At 34.7% G+C, this 21,064-nt stretch overlaps 2 protein-coding genes across 2 annotated transcripts in view; both read right to left on the minus strand.

Annotated features, from left to right (window-relative positions):
* Positions 1 to 437: 437 nt before the first annotated feature.
* On the minus strand, positions 438 to 7,755 carry LOC142344022 (UDP-glucuronosyltransferase 2A3-like). Its single transcript, XM_075395473.1, has 2 exons — positions 6,539 to 7,755; positions 438 to 1,033 (listed from the first exon to the last, which is right to left on the minus strand). The coding sequence occupies exons 1-2, from the start codon at positions 7,650 to 7,652 to the stop codon at positions 588 to 590; spliced, it is 1,560 nt and encodes a 519-aa protein (XP_075251588.1). The 5' UTR covers positions 7,653 to 7,755; the 3' UTR covers positions 438 to 587.
* Positions 7,756 to 15,050: 7,295 nt separating this feature from the next.
* LOC142344989 (uncharacterized) overlaps positions 15,051 to 21,064 on the minus strand; it is a 72,296-nt gene continuing 66,282 nt past the window's right edge. Inside the window, exons 12-13 of the mRNA XM_075397073.1 lie at positions 18,406 to 18,630; positions 15,051 to 15,614 (exon numbers count right to left, since the gene is read on the minus strand). Of these exons, the coding sequence (XP_075253188.1) occupies positions 15,051 to 15,614; positions 18,406 to 18,630 (789 nt within the window). The remainder of the gene's footprint in view (positions 15,615 to 18,405; positions 18,631 to 21,064) is intronic.

A 21,064-nucleotide genomic window follows, 5' to 3' on the forward strand; every position in this document is an offset into this window, starting at 1 on the left:
AACTGGGGGTCATAAAAAACACTGGCGGGGGGGGGGGGGCGAAACAGAATAGATCCTTAATTTGATTCAGTGACCAAAAATATCAGCATAGTCTTGTATCTCTTATTAGGAGTCAGTACTTGGCAGGCCTAGATTTAAGCTCTAAAAGAACTCGCAGAAATCAAGAGTAAACTAGCCAAGAGTAAACTGTCGAGCAGAGGCCAGATATTTCCATACCAAATAAAAACCAGGTGAAGCAAATCATGAAATATTATCATAAGATCTGGATATCTTGATAAGAATCATGATGAGAAAAAACTTCTTCATGTGACATTGCTAAATTAAAACATTTTTTTAAAAAAAAAACGTCTATGGATCTCCTCAAGTTGCACTGGCGACACCTGGGTACAATCAATGTAAGTTTTTTCTTTTCTAGGATTTTTTTATATGAACAACAATCGAATCTCCTTGGTTTGAATTTTAACTTTAAATTTTAACAATATACAATTTAAACTTTAGATATTCATAAGTTGAAGTACGTGATCCTTCGACAACTGATTTCCGACAACTGAATACAGGTGCGTAATGAGATAATATCAATAAAAATTTCAGTTGGTTTTAGCTTTCTTTGGCGTGGCCCTACAGCAAAACAAGCAACCTCGTATAGCGATGTAAAATATGGCCAAAAATATCACCCCATTCATGAACAGAAACTGGTAGCATTCCTTAATGGGGTTGAACAATCGATCAGGGTTGTAATTGACCTGAATGTCCCCTGTCGCAACTTGTTGAACTATTTCAGCAGCCTTTCCGAACCCTCCCAATGACGTCATCAATTTCTTGCTCTCAGCCAGTGTTGCTTTCATTTTTGAGTACGTTCCAGCATCCAAGATAAGATCCAGTTTTTTGGAGATCTCGGTAAACGTTAGAGAGGTTAGGGGAAGCGCTACATTGTGCTGGACAAGTGACCTAGAGTTCACCGGTTGGTCGCCAAACCCGGGGAAGACTAGCATTGGGGTTTCAGAGTAGACACCCTCTTGGAGAGAGTTGGAACCTGAAATAAGTAGGAATATTGTAAGAATCCTTTCAGTCTCGAATGCAAATCTGTAGAACAACTTGCGGCCGTAAAAAAATTCATCCTCATCAGAATCTTCCGGTCGCAACAACTTCCCGTCACAAATTTTTGTGCGACACCTTTTTTGTCTAAACTTTGATTACTCATTAAAAATGCAGATTTTTCAAAGGAAAATGACACCAAAATTATTCTTTTAGCGAACTTTGTCAAAATTTACCCAAAGTAAATACATAAAAACTGATGAAACAATCGTAGTTTACTCATAAAAGAGCTGTAATTACCTCTACTTCCTCAGAAAATGTTCCGAAACCAAACAAACAGCTTTTCGGTAATTTACATCAAAATTTAACCAAAATTAATCATATATTTCTGATATATTAAAAATTTTTTATTTATTACTTATTTAAACTATGTATTACTTTGACATTTGGAGAAATTACATGTATAATAGACGCGCAGCAATAGTGAGGCCAGTTTAGGTCTCATCGTTGATTTTTTACAGACAAAAACGATTCGGATTGTATTGCGGGGCTGTCCTGTATAAAATTATTTGCCAAAAATTTCAGGTAAATTAGAGACCAGTCTGGTTTCACTATTAGAGTTTCACTTAATCAGATCCCATTTCTGTTCAAAGGAGGCCCAATGAACAAATATTATGCTTTCAGAGAATAACTCAAGGTTTTTATGGCTCCAACAAAGTATTTTTTTGAATACATTGAATTCTTGTTTTGCCTACCATTTGTTTTTTTGTAGTTTAGGGACTAGGTCACATCAATCAAAGTTCCCAATCACTATTCAAAGAGTTATAGGTTAACCTATCTATTACTTTCAGTAGACACCTAATGCATCTTGTCGATGAATATTTTTCCTTTTTTAAAAAATCAAATAACATTTTAACATCGCCAGATTTTAACTTTTTTTCTGTTAACGTCAGGATAGATTCATTACTTGTTGGTCCCATTCTCTTTCTAAGTAAATAAAAGCTAATCGTTACAGTAGTTTTAGTTTAACTAATGGTTTTCATGACTTTGGAAAAAAACAGTGGATTGTTGAACGTTAACCTTTTTTATATTACAATTCTGTAGCTTAGCACTTTTAATGACAGGACACTGCTTCTTTCAAATGAAACAAAAATTAATCGATTCAGTGGTTTCATATTTTGACTAATGGTTTAATAAATTCAATACAAAGAGTTTTAATAAAAATGCTCTACAATTTGTGGATATTTGCTCATCGTTGTGGTTATTTTTGATCCATTGTCATATTATCACACTAAAAAGGGCCCCATATGCATTGAACAGAATCCGAATTGAACATAAATATAACTTACGGTTTAAATTACTTTATTGAAGTTCTTGATCTTGATGTTTTTGTCTTGTAGTTGTGTCGCACATAACTGATTATAATGGGGATGAATGAAAACATATGTGATCATGGTTAATGGTTTTAAAGTTTTTAAATTAAGTTGGTTTCCAAACTATGAATGTATTTTCTAGTTTTTCAGAAAATTCTTTCTCTTTGTCATTATTTCACCTATTCTCATTAATGTTGGGCCCCATCCACTTCCTCTTGAAACAAACAATCTTTTTCGAATTTTTTTTTTAAATGAGTTTTTAATGCCTTCAATGCGCGCCTTTTAGAAGCTAATTTGTGCATTTTGAGTTTTGCCTTCATTTTTTTTTATTTTGTAGTCTTGTTCATGACTTAGTCTCACAAATAACAGGTCCCATTGGCTTCTCAAGAGAAACATTTAAACCTGTCCAGTATTTTTAAGGTGAAAGTTGATGGTTGTTATGACTTTTGAAATTATTTGGTTTCCAAAAATTCAGTGAAATTTTAAACATTGCATTGTTTCCTTTTTGTCGACTTAATATCAACAAGGCGGCTCGGTAATGTGCAAGGGCACATGAGGTTCCGACCCCGCCCATCCACAATTTTGGCATAATTGTCTACCAAATGAGGAACAGATAGAAAAACCCAAAAATTATTTTTTGCGAATCCCAAAAAAGCCTAAGTCTTTTTCAAAAAATTCTGTATGAACGATAAGATATCCTCCAAAACAAATAACTCAGTGGAGTAAAAATTGATGCATTAGATTGCTGTAATATGTCAATATTAACAAAGCGAGTCAAAACGAACAGCAAAATCAAACAACAACAACAACAAACATTAATTACAACAAAAAATTTATGTCCCTCTTAAAAACTAAATTTAATAACAAAGTCAACATACCGTCAGATAAACCTGAAACTAAACAAAAATAACTTATAAATCACCAGAAAACATATGCGACCAGTCCATAAAAAGGTTTGGTAACAATTATACAAAAAAGAAGAAAAACAGAAAAATAAAAAAAAATTAACTTATTTTTTTGAAACAATTAACTTCAAAGTAATAAATACCATTAGGAATAAATTAATATTACCACAGATTTGCGATTACCACTGCTTCTATAGAAGGGCATTAGGACCTGACCTTATTCATTTATTAGAGCGGCTAAAAAGAACAACAAAGAACAAACAAAATTTCAATTGAAACTTGCCAGAAAACGCTGTCAAAACCGTCAAGCCAAATTTTGGCACTCAAAATATATTTGATTGCGCTTTCTTCAAACAGCTATAATGTAGTACGTGGCCATTCATTAGTAAGACTAGGTAACAAGTAGACAAAAAGCGAAGTGCTAAAGTATGTAATACTTTTAATTTTTTTTCGAAACAAAATTACATTCAATGTCATGAAAGGCATTAATTACAAAAAGAGCTATTTAAATATCGTCGTTTTTTCATGAAAAAGAAACCCTCGAGACCTGTAATTATCCAGAATATTTCTTGCATCTACAAAAAGAACGTCAAATATGACAAAAATCAAATTAATTTAATTTTTTTTTGTGAAAAAGCGGTGTCGAAGCCAGTAAGGTCATAACAAAGTCTTTAAAAAAAAGATTTTGGGACACCAATCCCTTTTATTCCCTTGACACCCATAATGTCATATTTGACCTGTAATCAACTAACGAGAAGAAACATAAAAAGAACAAAATTGCGAAGTCAAAAAAGTTTTTTTTTAATTTTGGAAAACGATGGGTTTGAAAGTCATAAAAGCCATCAGCTATCTGCTAATATCAGAATATCGGTTTTTCTATTCTTCCATGAAAAGCCAATGAAAGCTATCACTATACAGGAAATTTCATACGACCGAAACGACAAAGTATAAATGACAGTTAGGACAAAATTAAAAAATTCAATTGATTTCTTCAAGAAAGAGGCGTCGAGGCCATTAAAACGATGATTTAAATCTTTCAGGATTTTAATATGTTTAATTGTGCTTTAATTTGAATGCTAATAAGGTGACATGAGAACTGTCAAAAATGTGATAATGTGACAAAATTAGAAAACGTGAAAAACTGGCAAATATCAAAACAAACAAAAATCTAAAATCTTGTAGTATCAAAGCCAGAAAACAATAATTTCAGGCTTAAAACTGCAACCGAGAATAAATGTTAACTCAGTAGAAAGAAGAAGCAGTCTTGTTTTGCTGACACTAAGCTGGAAGTTGAACAAATTAAGAAAAAATAGAGGAAAAAATAATTAAGCCATTATTTATTGAAATGTCAATTATTTTTAAAAAAGAAACGACCATAAACTTTCAATTAAAAAACTAAATGCATTAGCCTGGAGCTGTTTAGCAAGCGAATTGGTTGGACCTATCACTCCTGAGCTTTGATTTGATATGTTCTGTTCTTTATTATTAAAAAAAAGTCATTTTTTTTAAATAAAAAAGACCGACTGATTACAACCCGATTTTTTTTTGGATTGTAACAGTCCAAGAATGGCCCAAAACTACCCCTGTTAAAACTTATTGTCCGTTAAGACGTTAAGAACAATTGATTTTTCGAATGTTGTAGATCTGGATAATTTCTGAGTTGAAACTCAAAATAAATTTTGCATTTTTGATAATCAACGAGTAAAGTTAGCAAAAAACGGCAAAGTTTTAACTACAAGGCACTCTCTGCGGACTCTGAAGTAGAAATAGCCCCCCTCTGAGTCTACAAAGAATGTATGAGTGTTGTTTGGGGGTGTACTGTAGGTAAATTTAATCAAAGTGGACTAAAGTAGCTTATTTCGTGCTGTTGTTGATGAAAAAGGCTAAATTTTGAAATGTTTATCCAGATTTTTTGACGAAAAAATTAAATCAAAACAATCAAAAATGCTTGTTCGTCTTCCAAAATAAAATCAACGACACTATTTTTAAAAATTATAACAAATTTTAGCAAAATTGACGAAAATTTAGGCAAAAATTCAGGAAAATGTGAATAAAAACAACGTGAATTCACTCTTCTTTTCTCAGAAGTTTAAGCCTCGATAACTCCCTGTAGAAAACGAAAATTAAAAAAATCTTTTTAATTCCATATTCTACGCTGGACGAGCTTTCTAATGATACCAGTCTCAACTCTCTACGATGAATATATCGAGCGGCGAAAATTCACGGAACAAAAAAAAAACCCAGTTGAGTATATAGTTCCTCCCCCCTCAAGAGGGTCGGAACAAATAAGGACAGGTCTTATCTGGTTGGTAGTGAAGTACAAATCAATTTGTTTAATTTGGATTATATCTTAGAAGGTATTGATTTTCCTACTAAGCGTTTTGTATAAAGATTTGCCCGAAAAAAAATAATTTTGTTGTTTTTTTACAGTTTTTTTGTCTCGCATTCTCTCTCATCAATGGCAACTCCCAACGGTCTTCTATGTGTCTGTTAGAATAAAATCTTAGTCGCCCGAGGGACGTAGTGCCCTTACACGAATTCTGGGAAAGAGGTGACTAAGAATGCTGGTATAGGGTGAATAAGATTTTGATTAAACGTATTTGGAGCACCAATGCGTACAAAAAGTGTTGAATTTCATTTGATATTGAAGTTAAGAGTACAATTTTTGCGGATTAGTGAAAAAAATCTTCTTCTTAACAATGTACAGGAGTTAAAATAAACCAAACGTCTCCGTCTCCAATACCGAAGCAGCCGATTATTTATAGCGGTTTGATTCAAGTGTTTAAAGTTAGATTTCTAACTAAGTCTTTTTTTGCCCTAAACTAAGTGTTCAAAATTAGGACACTAAGTTTATCGCAGAAAAATAGACTTTCATTTCTTTAAGTCTAAGTTCAATCTTTCAAACTAAGCTCTCTACCTCGAAGTTTTAGTGACCGATGAAATCGTATCCTGGGGTCTCCAATGCGGCATTGTTTAGTTTATTTTGTGGTTTGAGTTTCTATGATATTAAATTTTTCACTCATGCACCAATTGCTTGCGAACAGTATGTAAACTATTGAATCTATGTTTTCCTCATTTGGTAGACACTTAATCAAATTGTGGATGAGTGGGGTCGGAATATTACATGCTAAGGCACACAACCGAGCCTCCTAGTTTGTATGTACTTTGGATACATCTTGTTGCAAATTCAATGTTCCGTTTTTAATGAAAAACTTTAAATCTAACCTGCATGTGTTATGAACACTTTCACCTTCTGGTGCAAGATCATCGTCAACTGAGGAACCTTCGAAACCAATTTAAAGTTCTCAGTTTCCACATTTCGTTCTTTGAGCGCGGAGTAATACTTGTTGGAAGCCGACCACACAATGCAATATTTATCCTGCTTCGCAAACTCGTCCACAAGTTTTTCAAGCTCATTGGTCGGCAGCGCGAACACTGTTCCCAAAGACATGTAAACCACTGGTCTTCTAGAATGTTCCAGAAAGTTCTCCAATTCAGCGCTAAGAGGTTTCAAGTATTCTTCGTCAGGAATGAACCCTACGTGATGGACATTTGTGTTCCGCTTCATGAAGTTTAAATTGGGTAAAGTTAGATCAGGCGGGCTCAGTTGGACTATGTTACTCATCATGTAATAATAAGAAAAAGGTAGCATAAAATCAACCCCCGTATTACTAAAACATGGTTGTATGTCATATTTAGCTTCAATTTCTTCGATGTATTTAACACTTGGATTTGAAATGATCCGTTGCCAATAAAGAAGACTGAAAACGTCGTAAAATGAGAACAGAAATCCGGGAAGAATCGATTCGGGAAAGAATAGAAAACCTTTTCGCTCGTACGGCTCATCGGCTAATGGCAGTGGTAATGGTCCAACGTAATACGTCACAACTGGAATATTATGTAATTTGGCAGCCAAATGAGCGCCAATCATCATGTAACCATTTATCATTACGTCATAGTTATCATCAGCTCTGAATACTTCCTGGACAAAATCAAAAATTTTCTTCACACCCATTTCTGCGTAAATTTCCGTGTTTTTCGGCGACATTACCGAGTTTATTTGGCTGTTTGTAACGACAGGAGTTGACGCGAAAAGTACTTTGGAATAACAATTTGTCACATTTTTCAACAGATTATTGATGGTAGCACAGCAATCGTCTGTAACAATTAGGTCTATTTCGTGACCTTTAGCCAGAAGTTGGCGGATGAGGCCAGAAGCTGGAGTTATGTGACCACTTTGACATGGTGTAACCATTACCACTCTCAGAGCATCAGTTGATAGGAAGACAGTGGCTGCTACGAAACCCAGTAATAATTGAAACTTAAAATGGATAGCCATTGCTATACTGATGTATATAGAGTTTCAGTTTAACTCAAGCAATGAAGTATTTATTATAAAATGCGTTAAAATGAGCAAACTACAGCCTTGATCTCATAGTATATTTGCCAGGCCAAAAGTCCAAATTGGTCGAAATTCCTTCACTGCTATCAAACAGTTACGATCAAACATCTAAGAAAGATTTGCTGTGTACAAACAAACGATTGCTACAAATCGTTACTGGAGCGTGAAACCAGCAATTGCTTTTCAAATAACATGAATTTTTGAATAGCACCAAAAAGTTCAGTTATGAGTGAAATTCTCCACCAATTTGACAAAAACTTTGACAATTTTAACACTAGGGAAAGCTTTTACTTGCCACAATTTTAACAAATCCATGAAACATCCGCAATCAGAAAACCTAACAGAATGAAGAACTTGCAATAAACTTGGAAAAATGCGTCAATATGATACAAGAATACGAAGTAGATTGGAATCAGCGGTGCTTTGGACAGGATGTGTTCCTACTTAACAAATAACACTTTTTATCATGGGGGTATGAGAGGAAACATATGATTGAAGAGCACACAAAATAATGAGTATTAATTTGATAAATCAGAGAGTAGATTTGATAAAGAGATTTCCACATCCACAACCACCATTGAAAAAATGTTTTGTTCTAGGTTTTCAAAAATCAAACATAACCGACTAACATTGGAAGAATTGCTCTCGAACGACCAGTGAGAGCTCGATTCTATTGCAGCCTGCCTCAGTGGGGGGACTAAAATCAGTGAGGGGGGGGGGAGGGGGCTTCAAATGACGTTATTATTTAACACACTAGCCACTAAACAGCATGACAGGTCCTGAAATACGAAAAAAATAATTGAAAGACAAAGTTAGAACTACTGCATCTGACCAGCGTATCAATTAACATTGGCAGCTAAAAAAGCAAACAGTCCCAAAATTGGAGGAAATAAAACAATTAAACAAACTAAATAAAATTAAAATCCTTGCTATAACTCTTGAAGCTTTTACCTTAACGGTCAATATTCATCCACTTAGGAATACCCATCAACAAACCCACAAGCTTTGAAAGGGGTTAATTGGCCACTAAAAATGGAAAAGTAAAGATAGAAAAACATGAAACCACCAAAAATCGCAAAATTTTTTTCAAAGTCTTTAAATTTTGCAAAATCATTATGTTTCAAACCATTTTTGTTGTCTGCCTCTCAGATCTGTTTAGTAACCCATCAGCAGGACTTTTAAAAATTTTAATTGGCTCTTGAAGATCGATAAAATTGACCTCAGAAATTATCCATTAACCAAATTCAAGCCTAGGAAAATTTTAACTGGCCCACAAAGACCGACATAGTCGGGACATGATGATTTTAGAACATTTGAAAAAAAATCGAACTTTGTCACAAAAATTGAAAGAAATGCGTGTTAATAAAATGTTGAAAACCATTTCATTGACCATACCAACACTGCAGTAGTCTGTTCCCTGTCCACTGGGGCTAGATCAACTCAAAAAACGACAAATTTTGAACTCTTTAAAAAACAAATTATCAAAAATTGGTAAAATTCGTCAAATTAAAACGTTTAGAACCAGTGCATTACCACAAAAACTCTGCGGTAAAATACTATCAAACTCTAGGGGAGGAGATTCCTTGAAAGCTTTATTAAAAATTGCTAAAATTCGTGACCTTAAAATGTTGAAAACAACTCCATCACCAGTAGAAACTATGTAGTAGCATGTTATCAAACCCTATAGGAAGTTCATTGTCACGTAGGGCTGAAAAACTCAAAAGAGACAAAAGTTTTCAAAAAAATCTGACAAACATTGTTAAAATAAGTATAATTGTGCCTGCTATGTTTAGAGTACCGAAACATATAGCTCACAAAATGTTCATAAAAAGTATGTATGTCTTGCGAAAGATCTTTAAAAAAATTTACAAACCTCTCTTTTATAGTGGTTCAACAAAAAAATCAGAATTCGGCATATGACGAAAAATGCGAGAAAAATGAAACACTTTGGGATGAAAAACTCTCCTATAAGTGACATTTTAACCTTAACTTATGGGGTTCCCAGTAGTTTCACCACCCTAAGCAGTTGAAGGACTGAACGCGGCCAAGGGCCCCTATTGAAATTTGATTACCGCTGAGTTTTACCTGTTTATCCTGTTTTAAAAGCTCAGTCATAAAAAGTTTGAAAACCTCTTACAAAGAAAGACAGAGCGTCAATACAATCCAATTCCAGGACTGTAGTCAAAAATAAAATGGAGAAAATTACAACAATGGGATCACTTTTCATTTGAAGTTTTTGTAGTGAACTGCCGCCACTTGAGTTCAGCTGCCGACGCTTGTAAATGAGAGCAAAATTTGAATCACCCAAAACGGAAAAGTCAAGGGCGTTAAAGTCACTCAAAATTTTGAAACGGTCCAGCCAAAATTTTGCATAAAAAACAAAGCCAGTAGAAGAGTCGTGCAATATAATTACCAACCTATCCTTGCCTGAAATATGAAAAATCAGAGAAAAGGAATGAGAAGAAATTAATAGCCTAATGAAACTGTAGATTTGTAGACAGAGTTTTAAAAAAGAAGCCACATCTTTTAGTTTACGGGTCTGAATAGGCAGGGTAGGTGACATGAGGTTAATTTTTTTAAAGAGGGTGAAGAAAGTGTCTGTAGTTTGTCTAGGGAGAAGTGACTGTTATGAGAAGAAAATTTCTCATAAAAACATTTTCACCCCGAGTATTACAAGCGGCTCCTTATTTCTATGTATTAGTGCCTAAGCTACCGGTGAAATTCAATTTTCAAAAACAGAATTCAACGTTCTCAAACGAAAGTGAATATTCAAAAACAAAAGTCAGAAGTTCAAGTCATGATCAAAATTGCTTCAGCTAAAAAGAAACCTGTAGAATCTCAATATTCCTCTTCGATTCGTTAAAACCTGTAGAATCTCAATACTCCTCTTGGAGTCGTAAAAAGACCAATACGCTTACAATAATTGATACAAACTCCATCCGAGAGCAATTAACAACAAAGCCAAAAACAAATGGATTACATTTGATTTCTATTTCTATATGTTTTTGGAAAAATCAAGCAATCAGAGTAAGAAGATAAAATAGCCGACTAACGTCGGGCGAATTGCTCTCAAACGACCGGCCAGTGGTTGGTTTCCGCAGTGTGCAGCTAAGGCTTAGAGATGCTTGCATTGAGGGCAGCGGAGTTGGGCTAGTAGAATAGGGGGGGATTGAGTGGGCTGAGTGACGGAAAGGGGGGCAAACTTCAAGGCTAAGATTCATGAAAATTGTTCCTTCAAAACAGTTTTGGTGAATCGCATTCATAGGCACTGGTTAGGCGTAAGGCTCTAAAAAATTCATAGCCCTCCGAGCGTTACCTGTTTATTGCATTTGTGAGGATTAAAAGTCAGATGGGTGAGAAAAAAATCGATCATGCAGGAAATCGCATTAAAAAGACCACGGGACCAATATAGTTGTCACAAACTTTGTTTGAGAGCAATTAAACCCCAATTAAAACTTCAAAAAAGGCAAACTAAACGTTCTTTTTGTAATATCAAAAATTGGTACGGAACAGGTTCTCAAATTCAGAGCCGACTATATCAGCTTTTTCTGGCAATCAATATGCAAAGATTTAAAACAAAAAAATTATTGTTGTCTCTACGTTGCTAAAATAATAGCTTCAAAAGTTAGAGCTAAAACCGAAAAACAAGCAATTTTGTCCAAAGCTCAACAAAATGGAAAGTTGCCCTTGACTCCCGGATTCTCACGACATCGATTGTTATTGAACGAGTCAAGAGAAAATTGAAAACAGTTGACTGTTTTTCATCAAAAAATCTTACATGCAGGTGTTGTTAAAGCATTTTCAATTAAGTATATAACCTCACTACTCCGTCCTAATGAAAGGATTAAGTGTCTACCAAAATAAATAATTACCATTAGACTTGCCAACTAAGACTAGCTAAGACAAAGTTCAGGGAAGGGGCATCTAAAATTGAGCTTAATATGTTTATCCTATCTCAATTTTCAGTCCTTTTTTAGGCGAATTGAAATTTTAAGAAAGCATAAATTTTGAATTGAAGCTTGTTAAAACCGTACTTCAAATTTCAATCTCTGCTGAAATGTATTCAAGTGCATAACACTTGTCTTCTTTTAAGAAATATATTTTTGAGTTCACTCATAAGGTTACGGTTTTATCTCCCAAATTTTGAGTGTTTCGTAACATTTTATTCTGACTAGATCATCCCATTGTTCCTCAAACTTTTCTCCACCTAAAAGCTGTAAGTACTAAAATTATATTATTATGTAAGTTACCAGCGCGTTTTGTATTCTTTCTACTTTACTTTGTCAAAGTCCTCTGCCTGGTAGCACCGAGGAGTGTATAAATCACGTATAATTTGCCAAAATTGTAAATTTGACGTTGATTCACTTTTCTACTGTAGAATTATGTTTAGAGACACTTGATTACATTTTAGCATCCATGTATTTTGAGGTACAGTTTTTGAGTGTTTTATCATTTGATTTTTTTTCCACAATCTTTGAGCCGAAAATGTTCACCTAAGGGAATTGTGTGGGCCTTGCTCCTTTTAATTTGGCTTGAAAAAATTTTCCGCATTCAGATATTTGGGCTTTTAATAAAACCGACCACTCCATCTAGTCGCGCAAGCCAAAGCGCACGATCCGAAGCATTTGTTCCCACTTTGTTAAGTTTATTGTAACAAGATGCTACATTTTGGGGCAAAGCTTCTAATATTAAAAATACCAAAATGGGAGAGGCTATATTTTTGTATGGGGCTATAATGGCAAAAGCATGTTACGGTAATCTGATTAGTTTACCAAGTAAGAATGAATTTCTTCGGTGTGTTGACTCAAGTCTACAGACATTGGAGTTTAAAAATTTCAAGAGTTTTGCAAACAAGAGTGATTAAGAAAAATGAGTGATTAGGAATTCAGAATAAATATATTATTATTGTGATTAAGAAAAATAAAAAATGGGTACATCATGACAAAACAAAATCAAACAAATTGGCCGGAACAATTGTAACCCTTTGTTTAAAACAGACATCACAAAAATTTGCAGCGTGGGGAAACTTGGGACAGTTTTCAAGTTTGAGCCCACAATCTTTGAGCCGAAAATGTTCGCCTAAGGGAATTGTGTGGGCCTTGCTCCTTTTAATTTGGTTTGAAAAAATTTTCCGCATTTAGATATTTGGGCTTTTAATAAAACCGACCACTCCATCTAGTCGCGCAAGCCAAAGCGCACGATCCGAAGCATTTGTTCCCACTTTGTTAAGTTTATTGTAACAAGATGCTACATTTTGGGGCAAAGCTTCTAATATTAAAAATACCAAAATGGGAGAGGCTATATTTTTGTATGGGGCTATAATGGCAAAAGCATGTTACGGTAATCTGATTAGTTTACCAAGTAAGAATGAATTTCTTCGGTGTGTTGACTCAAGTCTACAGACATTGGAGTTTAAAAATTTCAAGAGTTTTGCGAACAAGAGTGATTAAGAAAAATGAGTGATTAGGAATTCAGAATAAATATATTATTATTGTGATTAAGAAAAATAAAAAATGGTCACATCATGACAAAACAAAATCAAACAAATTGGCCGGAACAATTGTAACCCTTTGTTTAAAACAGACATCACAAAAATTTGCAGCGTGGGGAAACTTGGGACAGTTTTCAAGAATGGTATATTTGAGCAAATTTAAGATGAACTTAAATTAAAATTAACTGTTTCTCAGATGGAATCCCACCACTTCAACAAGAAGCTGAATATACGAAATAGTATCGGATTTGAACCAACTCGGCGATGATTTAATTTTACATGATTGCCTTGACTAACGCTTCATTTTGAATAGGGACCGCTTTTCCTTTTTTCAGAACACTGGCAAGTTTTTGAGGCTGTATGTCGATAGGCCTCAGGTATGCACAAATTCGGTCTCTCTATTTTGAAAAAAAAATTCTCAAGTCGTATTCGAAGCAGTTTTTTGAAAGGAAACATGTTTGCTTGACATCGCTCCTCGTAGAACATCTCAGGGGTACAAGTAATATTTGAGGTTTTAGTTGATCAAACATTCAAAACCATATTATTCATTTTTTGGCAGAAAATGCCTAAGTATTTTTGGATACCATGCCTTACGCGTATTTGCTTTCAAGTCACAGAAAAATGAATCCAAAATTCTTTAACAGGTTTTTTCGAAGTAAAGTAATTTTAAAAGTTTTTACGACACAAATAACAAAATCGGGACACCAGACTGCAACGGAAGCTATTTTCTCATAAAAAAAGCTAGTTGAATATTGTCACACTCACAACTGTGTCTAAAAATAAACTGATAAGATTCCTAGTATTTTTGTTATTTAGTTCTAGGAGAAACTGTCCAGTAGGTTTTTTCAATTCCATGAAAACTGTTTCTTTTACTTGTTCAAACATATCTTGTTAATGTGAACCAATCTTTGATTGAACGTAGTTCTTTCAAACTGCTTGCTGCAATCGTTAAACTAAAAGGCTGGTATCATCAACATAGAGTAACCAGTAGTTATATCCTATCAGCGCAGAAAAATAGTTCTATAAAAACTGAAGACGGTGGTCTCAAAACAGATCTACAAGAGAAATCGTTTCTTATCGAGACATATTTGCTGTCGTTTGGTAATGGATGTAGATAACCAAGAAATATCATGGAGCTTGTTATCATAATTTTGCATTTTTCAGAAGTAGGTCAACCTTCACATTCAAAAGTTTTTCTCAATATAATTGAAGGAGAATTGGAGTTCTACCTGTTACCGCAAAAACTTTGCAAAATCTAGGGAACTCATTGCCCCAATGCTTCAGGCAAGGAGTTCCCGAATGTTACATTGCACGGAATCCTTTTTAAACCAAAACTGGGTAGTTTTTAACGCAGTTTACCATCTAATGTAAGCTTGAATTTCAGGACTCAGGAACCAATAAGCGGTACTCGGAAAAAAAGACAAAACTCAACATTTAGCTGACTAAATATGTTACTTATGATTCGTGCTTATATTTGTAAAAACCAATTTTGACCGTATTGAGGAGAGAAAGAACAAAAAAAACACAGTTAATACTTAAATTTATTCATTTTTGCATCTTTGGATTATATCATTGATTAATAATGAGGTATTCAAAAACGAATCCCAGACTAATAGAAAAAATGTTATTGTGAAGATTTAGAGTCTCAAATTTTTATCTCTAAGTTCAGAACATGAAGCTTCCACTCTCTATGCTTCAGCTCGCATAACTCACATTTTGCAAAAAAAAAATCGGTTTTAAAAGCAATTAATTCAAGAGCAAAAACTACGCAAAATTCATATTAACAAAAGTTCAACACACAACACAATTTACGAATCTCAAGACGCAAATCATACTCAAGATGTTCATAAAAATTCAGCAATTTTGACATTCCTTTTCACTGCATTCGAATAACCTTCTTGAAATTTGAACCAAACTTTGGATGATCGAACCAAAAGCTTCGATTCTTTGTCAACGACTCCATTTTCAGGTTTCTTCTCACTGTTAACACTTTCATTCTTTACAGTTGAAGATTTGTTCTGCATTACTCTGCCGAAAAAATCGCGCGCCACTTTGGTTTTGGTCACACATTTTTTAGCGGCAGCCATTGCCGACGTATCCATACTCATTAACGCTTCAGCACTGCGTTTGTTCACTTTCCTCGGCTCTGATTGGCTGGATAGTTTTGACACATCATTGGCTGATACAGTGGATGATTTGATTCGCGATTTGAGTATCTCGCGTGAAATGATTTCAGCTGCATCGGCAGATAGTTTATTTTTCTCTGTATCTTCGGGGGTGTAGTTGATAACAGTGTCTATGTTTGGGTCGAGTATGTATCTCTCGCCTATTTCTGTCTCAGGTACAAATCGGTACATAAGCCCGTATGATATCATGATTGACATTGTGTATTGCAAGCTCTCTTTTTCCTAAAATAGAAAAGCAAACTTGAAAAAGTATAAAGCAAACTTAAGCATTATCAGAGAAAAATCATAATTTTGCAGCACAAATGTTGAGTTTTATTTACAAAATCTTATCAACGTTAAACAGCAATCAAGGTAGGAAATTTAAAACTATTGAGAATGTATCTATAACTAATAAACTCGGTTATGCAGGACCACCATTGAAGCTATTGAGTATTTTTGAAGTGGCGTAAAAACATTAAACATAGCCTAAGAAGCCACCGCTGACCCACTTGACGCATATCGGGATTGAAACAGAAAAAGAAAACATATTCGTCATAGTGCCGGAAAATAGCCGCCATTGATTCCCATAACCCGGCTTGGGATTGAAAGAACAGAAGGAAATAGAAAAAAAAAACTGATTAAAGTGAGAAAATACATTTAAAGTGCGAGCTTTTTTTATTTTATTACGTTGTTAGACACACTGCTGTTTCTTAATGGGAGGATACAGGATATATCATCAATACTAATAAACATTAGAGATGGTAACTAAGATTTATAAGAACAAATTTCAAGTTGTGGGCATCTAAAAATGGGCTTTATGGGTTTATCTCATTTCTACTTTTGATTCTGTTTTTGATAATGAATGTGTTTATTTCAGATTGCTTTGCTGAGAAACCACTGTTTAAAAGCAGTGTGAGCAGGATAAGAGAAAAGTCAAACTAGCCTAGAAAAATCAAAAGACTTCACGCAAAAACATAGTACAAGTGCTGAACTGGCCACTGTAGCTGGAAACTCAAAAAACAAAAAACTCAAAAAATTGCATATACTATTATCAATTTGCGTTTTCAAATTTGAAGTAACAAAAACATATAGCTCACAATGGTCAAAAAGGTAATTATGTCTTGCATACGACCTCTATGGACATTGATTAGCGTCAATTTAAGACTGATCGATCAAAGAACTCGAAAAATGACAACGTGAAAATGTGAATTGCAGCACCATTTTAGGCTAAAAATGAATTTTTTTAACCGTGAATGAAGGCCTTCTCAGCAACTGCACCAATCTTAACACTTCATGGTCTAATAGAACCAGTTATGGGCCTCTAATGAAACTTAATGTGATACCTGTTTATCTCGTTTTGAAAGACCAAAGTCATGGAAAATGTGTTAAAACATCTTACAAAAAAGACAGAGCACCTATACAATCCAATTCTTGGATTGTAAAAACCAGGAGCGCAAAAATAGCTTGCTGAGAAGATGAGAGCGGCTATTAAAATGATCAGATAGAACACGCCAGAATATTTTCAAAAGCGTCAAAGTGGTCTGAATTGGTGTGGTTTCAGTTAGATTCTAAATTTATTCTTATTTCAACTTCTAAACTGAAGGCTATCTGGCTTAATACTAATGCCAGCTAGGAATCACTCTAATGAACTTTCATAATCTAATGCACTATACCGGGCTTTAACGGTTCATCTGGTTTTGTTTGCTTTTTAATCTTGACCGTATTCACTACAATGCGTAATTCGAGGAGCAAAAGAATTCAAAATCTATTCAGTTAAAAAACAATGGACTGGAAATTCGTGACTTATGTGAAACGAAAAAGGTGATAAAAAAAACGAATTAGAAAACGTAGCTGGATAAGTCCTTGTGCAATTCAAAGAGTTTTCATTGACCAAACAAAATACTCGACCTAGAAAGAACAATGAACGGATTGAAAAAATCCTAACAAAAACCTAAAACATTAGCAAAGATCAAAGTCAAATGGCCGAAAAGGAACAGAAAATCTTAATCGTTTGAACTTAGTTAGCAACCGATCATTGATCTGATGATTAATCAGATTGAACTCATTATTGATCAGAGTGAAGTACAAACAAAAAGTACAACAAAACTAAACCGCAAAAGTTTTCTAATAGTTTCTGAAAGAAAATTGAGTCAGAGTAATGAAAAACACTAGCTATGAATTCACATAACAAATTATTGCCTGATTAGCAAAGGATGAGAACTGTCATTAATGAGACTAAGTGATAAGACAAAACATAACAAACTAACGTCGGGCGAATTGCTCTCACACGACCGGCGAGCGGTTGGCTTCGTCAGTAGCTAGCCGCGATTTAGCAAGGCTAGCTTTAGATTAAATGAAGGGGCGTGAGGTGAGGGTAATAGATGATGACCTCACGCCACGTAACAGCAGCTGAAGTGCGGCATCCACAAAAGAGTTAAGGAAAGAGAGAGAAATAGTGCGCGAGAGACAAAACGTGAAGGAGATAGAGAAGGAATGAAACCCCAACCGAGAGAGAGAGAGAGAGAGAGAGAGATACTGAGAGAGAGCGAGAGAGAGAGAGAGCTAGGAAAATTCCATGATGCAATTCAACTCTGCAGCTTGTAGTTTTCTAGCCTTGTTAGTAATTAAATCATAAAGAAAACACTGAAGGTGCACAATTCAACAGAAAAGTTTGCACATTTCGCAGCAAAAAAATGTTCCGAGGCATTTTTTATCTCTGGAGTGGAGTTCTGTCATGTAACTCATCTGCAAGACTTGAAGAGTTTCGTTGGCCAGTAGAGATCGTTAAACTCAGAAAAGGACAAAACAATCAAAAATTTTTAAAACAATTGCAAATTTTAACAAGATCTTGCTAAAATTTGTGATAATAATATATTCAGAACCATTTCATTGTCTCAACAGACTTTTCAGTGTCCCTAAGTCACGCCTTAAATAATCAAGCCTTAAATCAAAAAATTGCAAAAACTTGAGTCATTAAAATATTGATCACTACTCCATTAACTCTAGAAACTATGCAGCAGCTGAATATCAAAACCACAGTGGATGATTTGATTCGCGATTTGAGTATCTCGCGTGAAATGATTTCAGCTGCATCGGCAGATAGTTTATTTTTCTCTGTATCTTCGGGGGTGTAGTTGATAACAGTGTCTATGTTTGGGTCGAGTATGTATCTCTCGCCTATTTCTGTCTCAGGTACAAATCGGTACATAAGCCCGTATGATATCATGATTGACATTGTGTATTGCAAGCTCTCTTTTTCCTAAAATAGAAAAGCAAACTTGAAAAAGTATAAAGCAAACTTAAGCATTATCAGAGAAAAATCATAATTTTGCAGCACAAATGTTGAGTTTTATTTACAAAATCTTATCAACGTTAAACAGCAATCAAGGTAGGAAATTTAAAACTATTGAGAATGTATCTATAACTAATAAACTCGGTTATGCAGGACCACCATTGAAGCTATTGAGTATTTTTGAAGTGGCGTAAAAACATTAAACATAGCCTAAGAAGCCACCGCTGACCCACTTGACGCATATCGGGATTGAAACAGAAAAAGAAAACATATTCGTCATAGTGCCGGAAAATAGCCGCCATTGATTCCCATAACCCGGCTTGGGATTGAAAGAACAGAAGGAAATAGAAAAAAAACTGATTAAAGTGAGAAAATACATTTAAAGTGCGAGCTTTTTTTTATTTTATTACGTTGTTAGACACACTGCTGTTTCTTAATGGGAGGATACAGGATATATCATCAATACTAATAAACATTAGAGATGCTAACTAAGATTTATAAGAACAAATTTCAAGTTGTGGGCATCTAAAAATGGGCTTTATGGGTTTATCTCATTTCTACTTTTGATTCTGTTTTTGATAATGAATGTGTTTACTTCAGATTGCTTTGCTGAGAAACCACTGTTTAAAAGCAGTGTGAGCAGGATAAGAGAAAAATCAAACTAGCCTAGAAAAGTCAAAAGACTTCACGCAAAAACATAGTACAAGTGCTGAACTGGCCACTGTAGCTGGAAACTCAAAAAACAAAAAAACTCAAAAAATTGCATATACTATTATCAATTTGCGTTTTCAAATATGAAGTAACAAAAACATATAGCTCACAATCGTCAAAAAGGTAATTATGTCTTGCATACGACCTCTATGGACATTGATTAGCGTCAATTTAAGACTGATCGATCAAAGAACTCGAAAAATGACAACGTGAAAATGTGAATTGCAGCACCATTTTAGGCTAAAAATGAATTTTTTTAACCGTGAATGAAGGCCTTCTCAGCAACTGCACCAATCTTAACACTTCATGGTCTAATAGAACCAGTTATGGGCCTCTAATGAAACTTAATGCCCACTGTGTGATACCTGTTTATCTCGTTTTGAAAGACCAAAGTCATGGAAAATGTGTTAAAACATCTTACAAAAAAGACAGAGCACCTATACAATCCAATTCTTGGATTGTAAAAACCAGGAGCGCAAAAATAGCTTGCTGAGAAGATGAGAGCGGCTATTAAAATGATCAGATAGAACACGCCAGAATATTTTCAAAAGCGTCAAAGTGGTCTGAATTGGTGTGGTTTCAGTTAGATTCTAAATTTATTCTTATTTCAACTTCTAAACTGAAGGCTATCTGGCTTAATACTAATGCCAGCTAGGAATCACTCTAATGAACTTTCATAATCTAATGCACTATACCGGGCTTTAACGGTTCATCTGGTTTTGTTTGCTTTTTAATCTTGACCGTATTCACTACAATGCGTAATTCGAGGAGCAAAAGAATTCAAAATCTATTCAGTTAAAAAACAATGGACTGGAAATTCGTGACTTATGTGAAACGAAAAAGGTGATCAAAAAATAACGAATTAGAAAACGTAGCTGGATAAGTCCTGGTGCAATTCAAAGAGTTTTCATTGACCAAACAAAATACTCGACCTAGAAAGAACAATGAACGGATTGAAAAAATCCTAACAAAAACCTAAAACATTAGCAAAGATCAAAGTCAAATGGCCGAAAAGGAACAGAAAATTTTAATCGTTTGAACTTACTTAGCAACCGATCATTGATCTGATGATTAATCAGATTGAACTCATTATTGATCAGAGTGAAGTACAAACAAAAAGTACAACAAAACTAAACCGCAAAAGTTTTCTAATAGTTTCTGAAAGAAAATTGAGTCAGAGTAATGAAAAACACTAGCTATGAATTCACATAACAAATTATTGCCTGATTAGCAAAGGATGAGAACTGTCATTAATGAGACTAAGTGATAAGACAAAACATAACAAACTAACGTCGGGCGAATTGCTCTCACATGACCGGCGAGCGGTTGGCTTCGTCAGTAGCTAGCCGCGATGTAGCAAGGCTAGCTTTAGATTAAATGAAGGGGCGTGAGGTGAGGGTAATAAATGATGACCTCACGCCACGTAACAGCAGCTGAAGTGCGGCATCCACAAAAGAGTTAAGGAAAGAGAGAGAAATAGTGCGCGAGAGACAAAACGTGAAGGAGATAGAGAAGGAATGAAACCCCAACCGAGAGAGAGAGAGATACTGAGAGAGAGCGAGAGAGAGAGAGCTAGGAAAATTCCATGATGCAATTCAACTCTGCAGCTTGTAGTTTTCTAGCCTTGTTAGTAATTAAATCATAAAGAAAACACTGAAAGTGCACAATTCAACAGAAAAGTTTGCACATT

Source organism: Convolutriloba macropyga, chromosome 8, assembly GCF_964194025.1.
Source record: "Convolutriloba macropyga chromosome 8, txConMacr16.3, whole genome shotgun sequence".
NCBI lineage: Eukaryota > Metazoa > Xenacoelomorpha > Acoela > Convolutidae > Convolutriloba > Convolutriloba macropyga.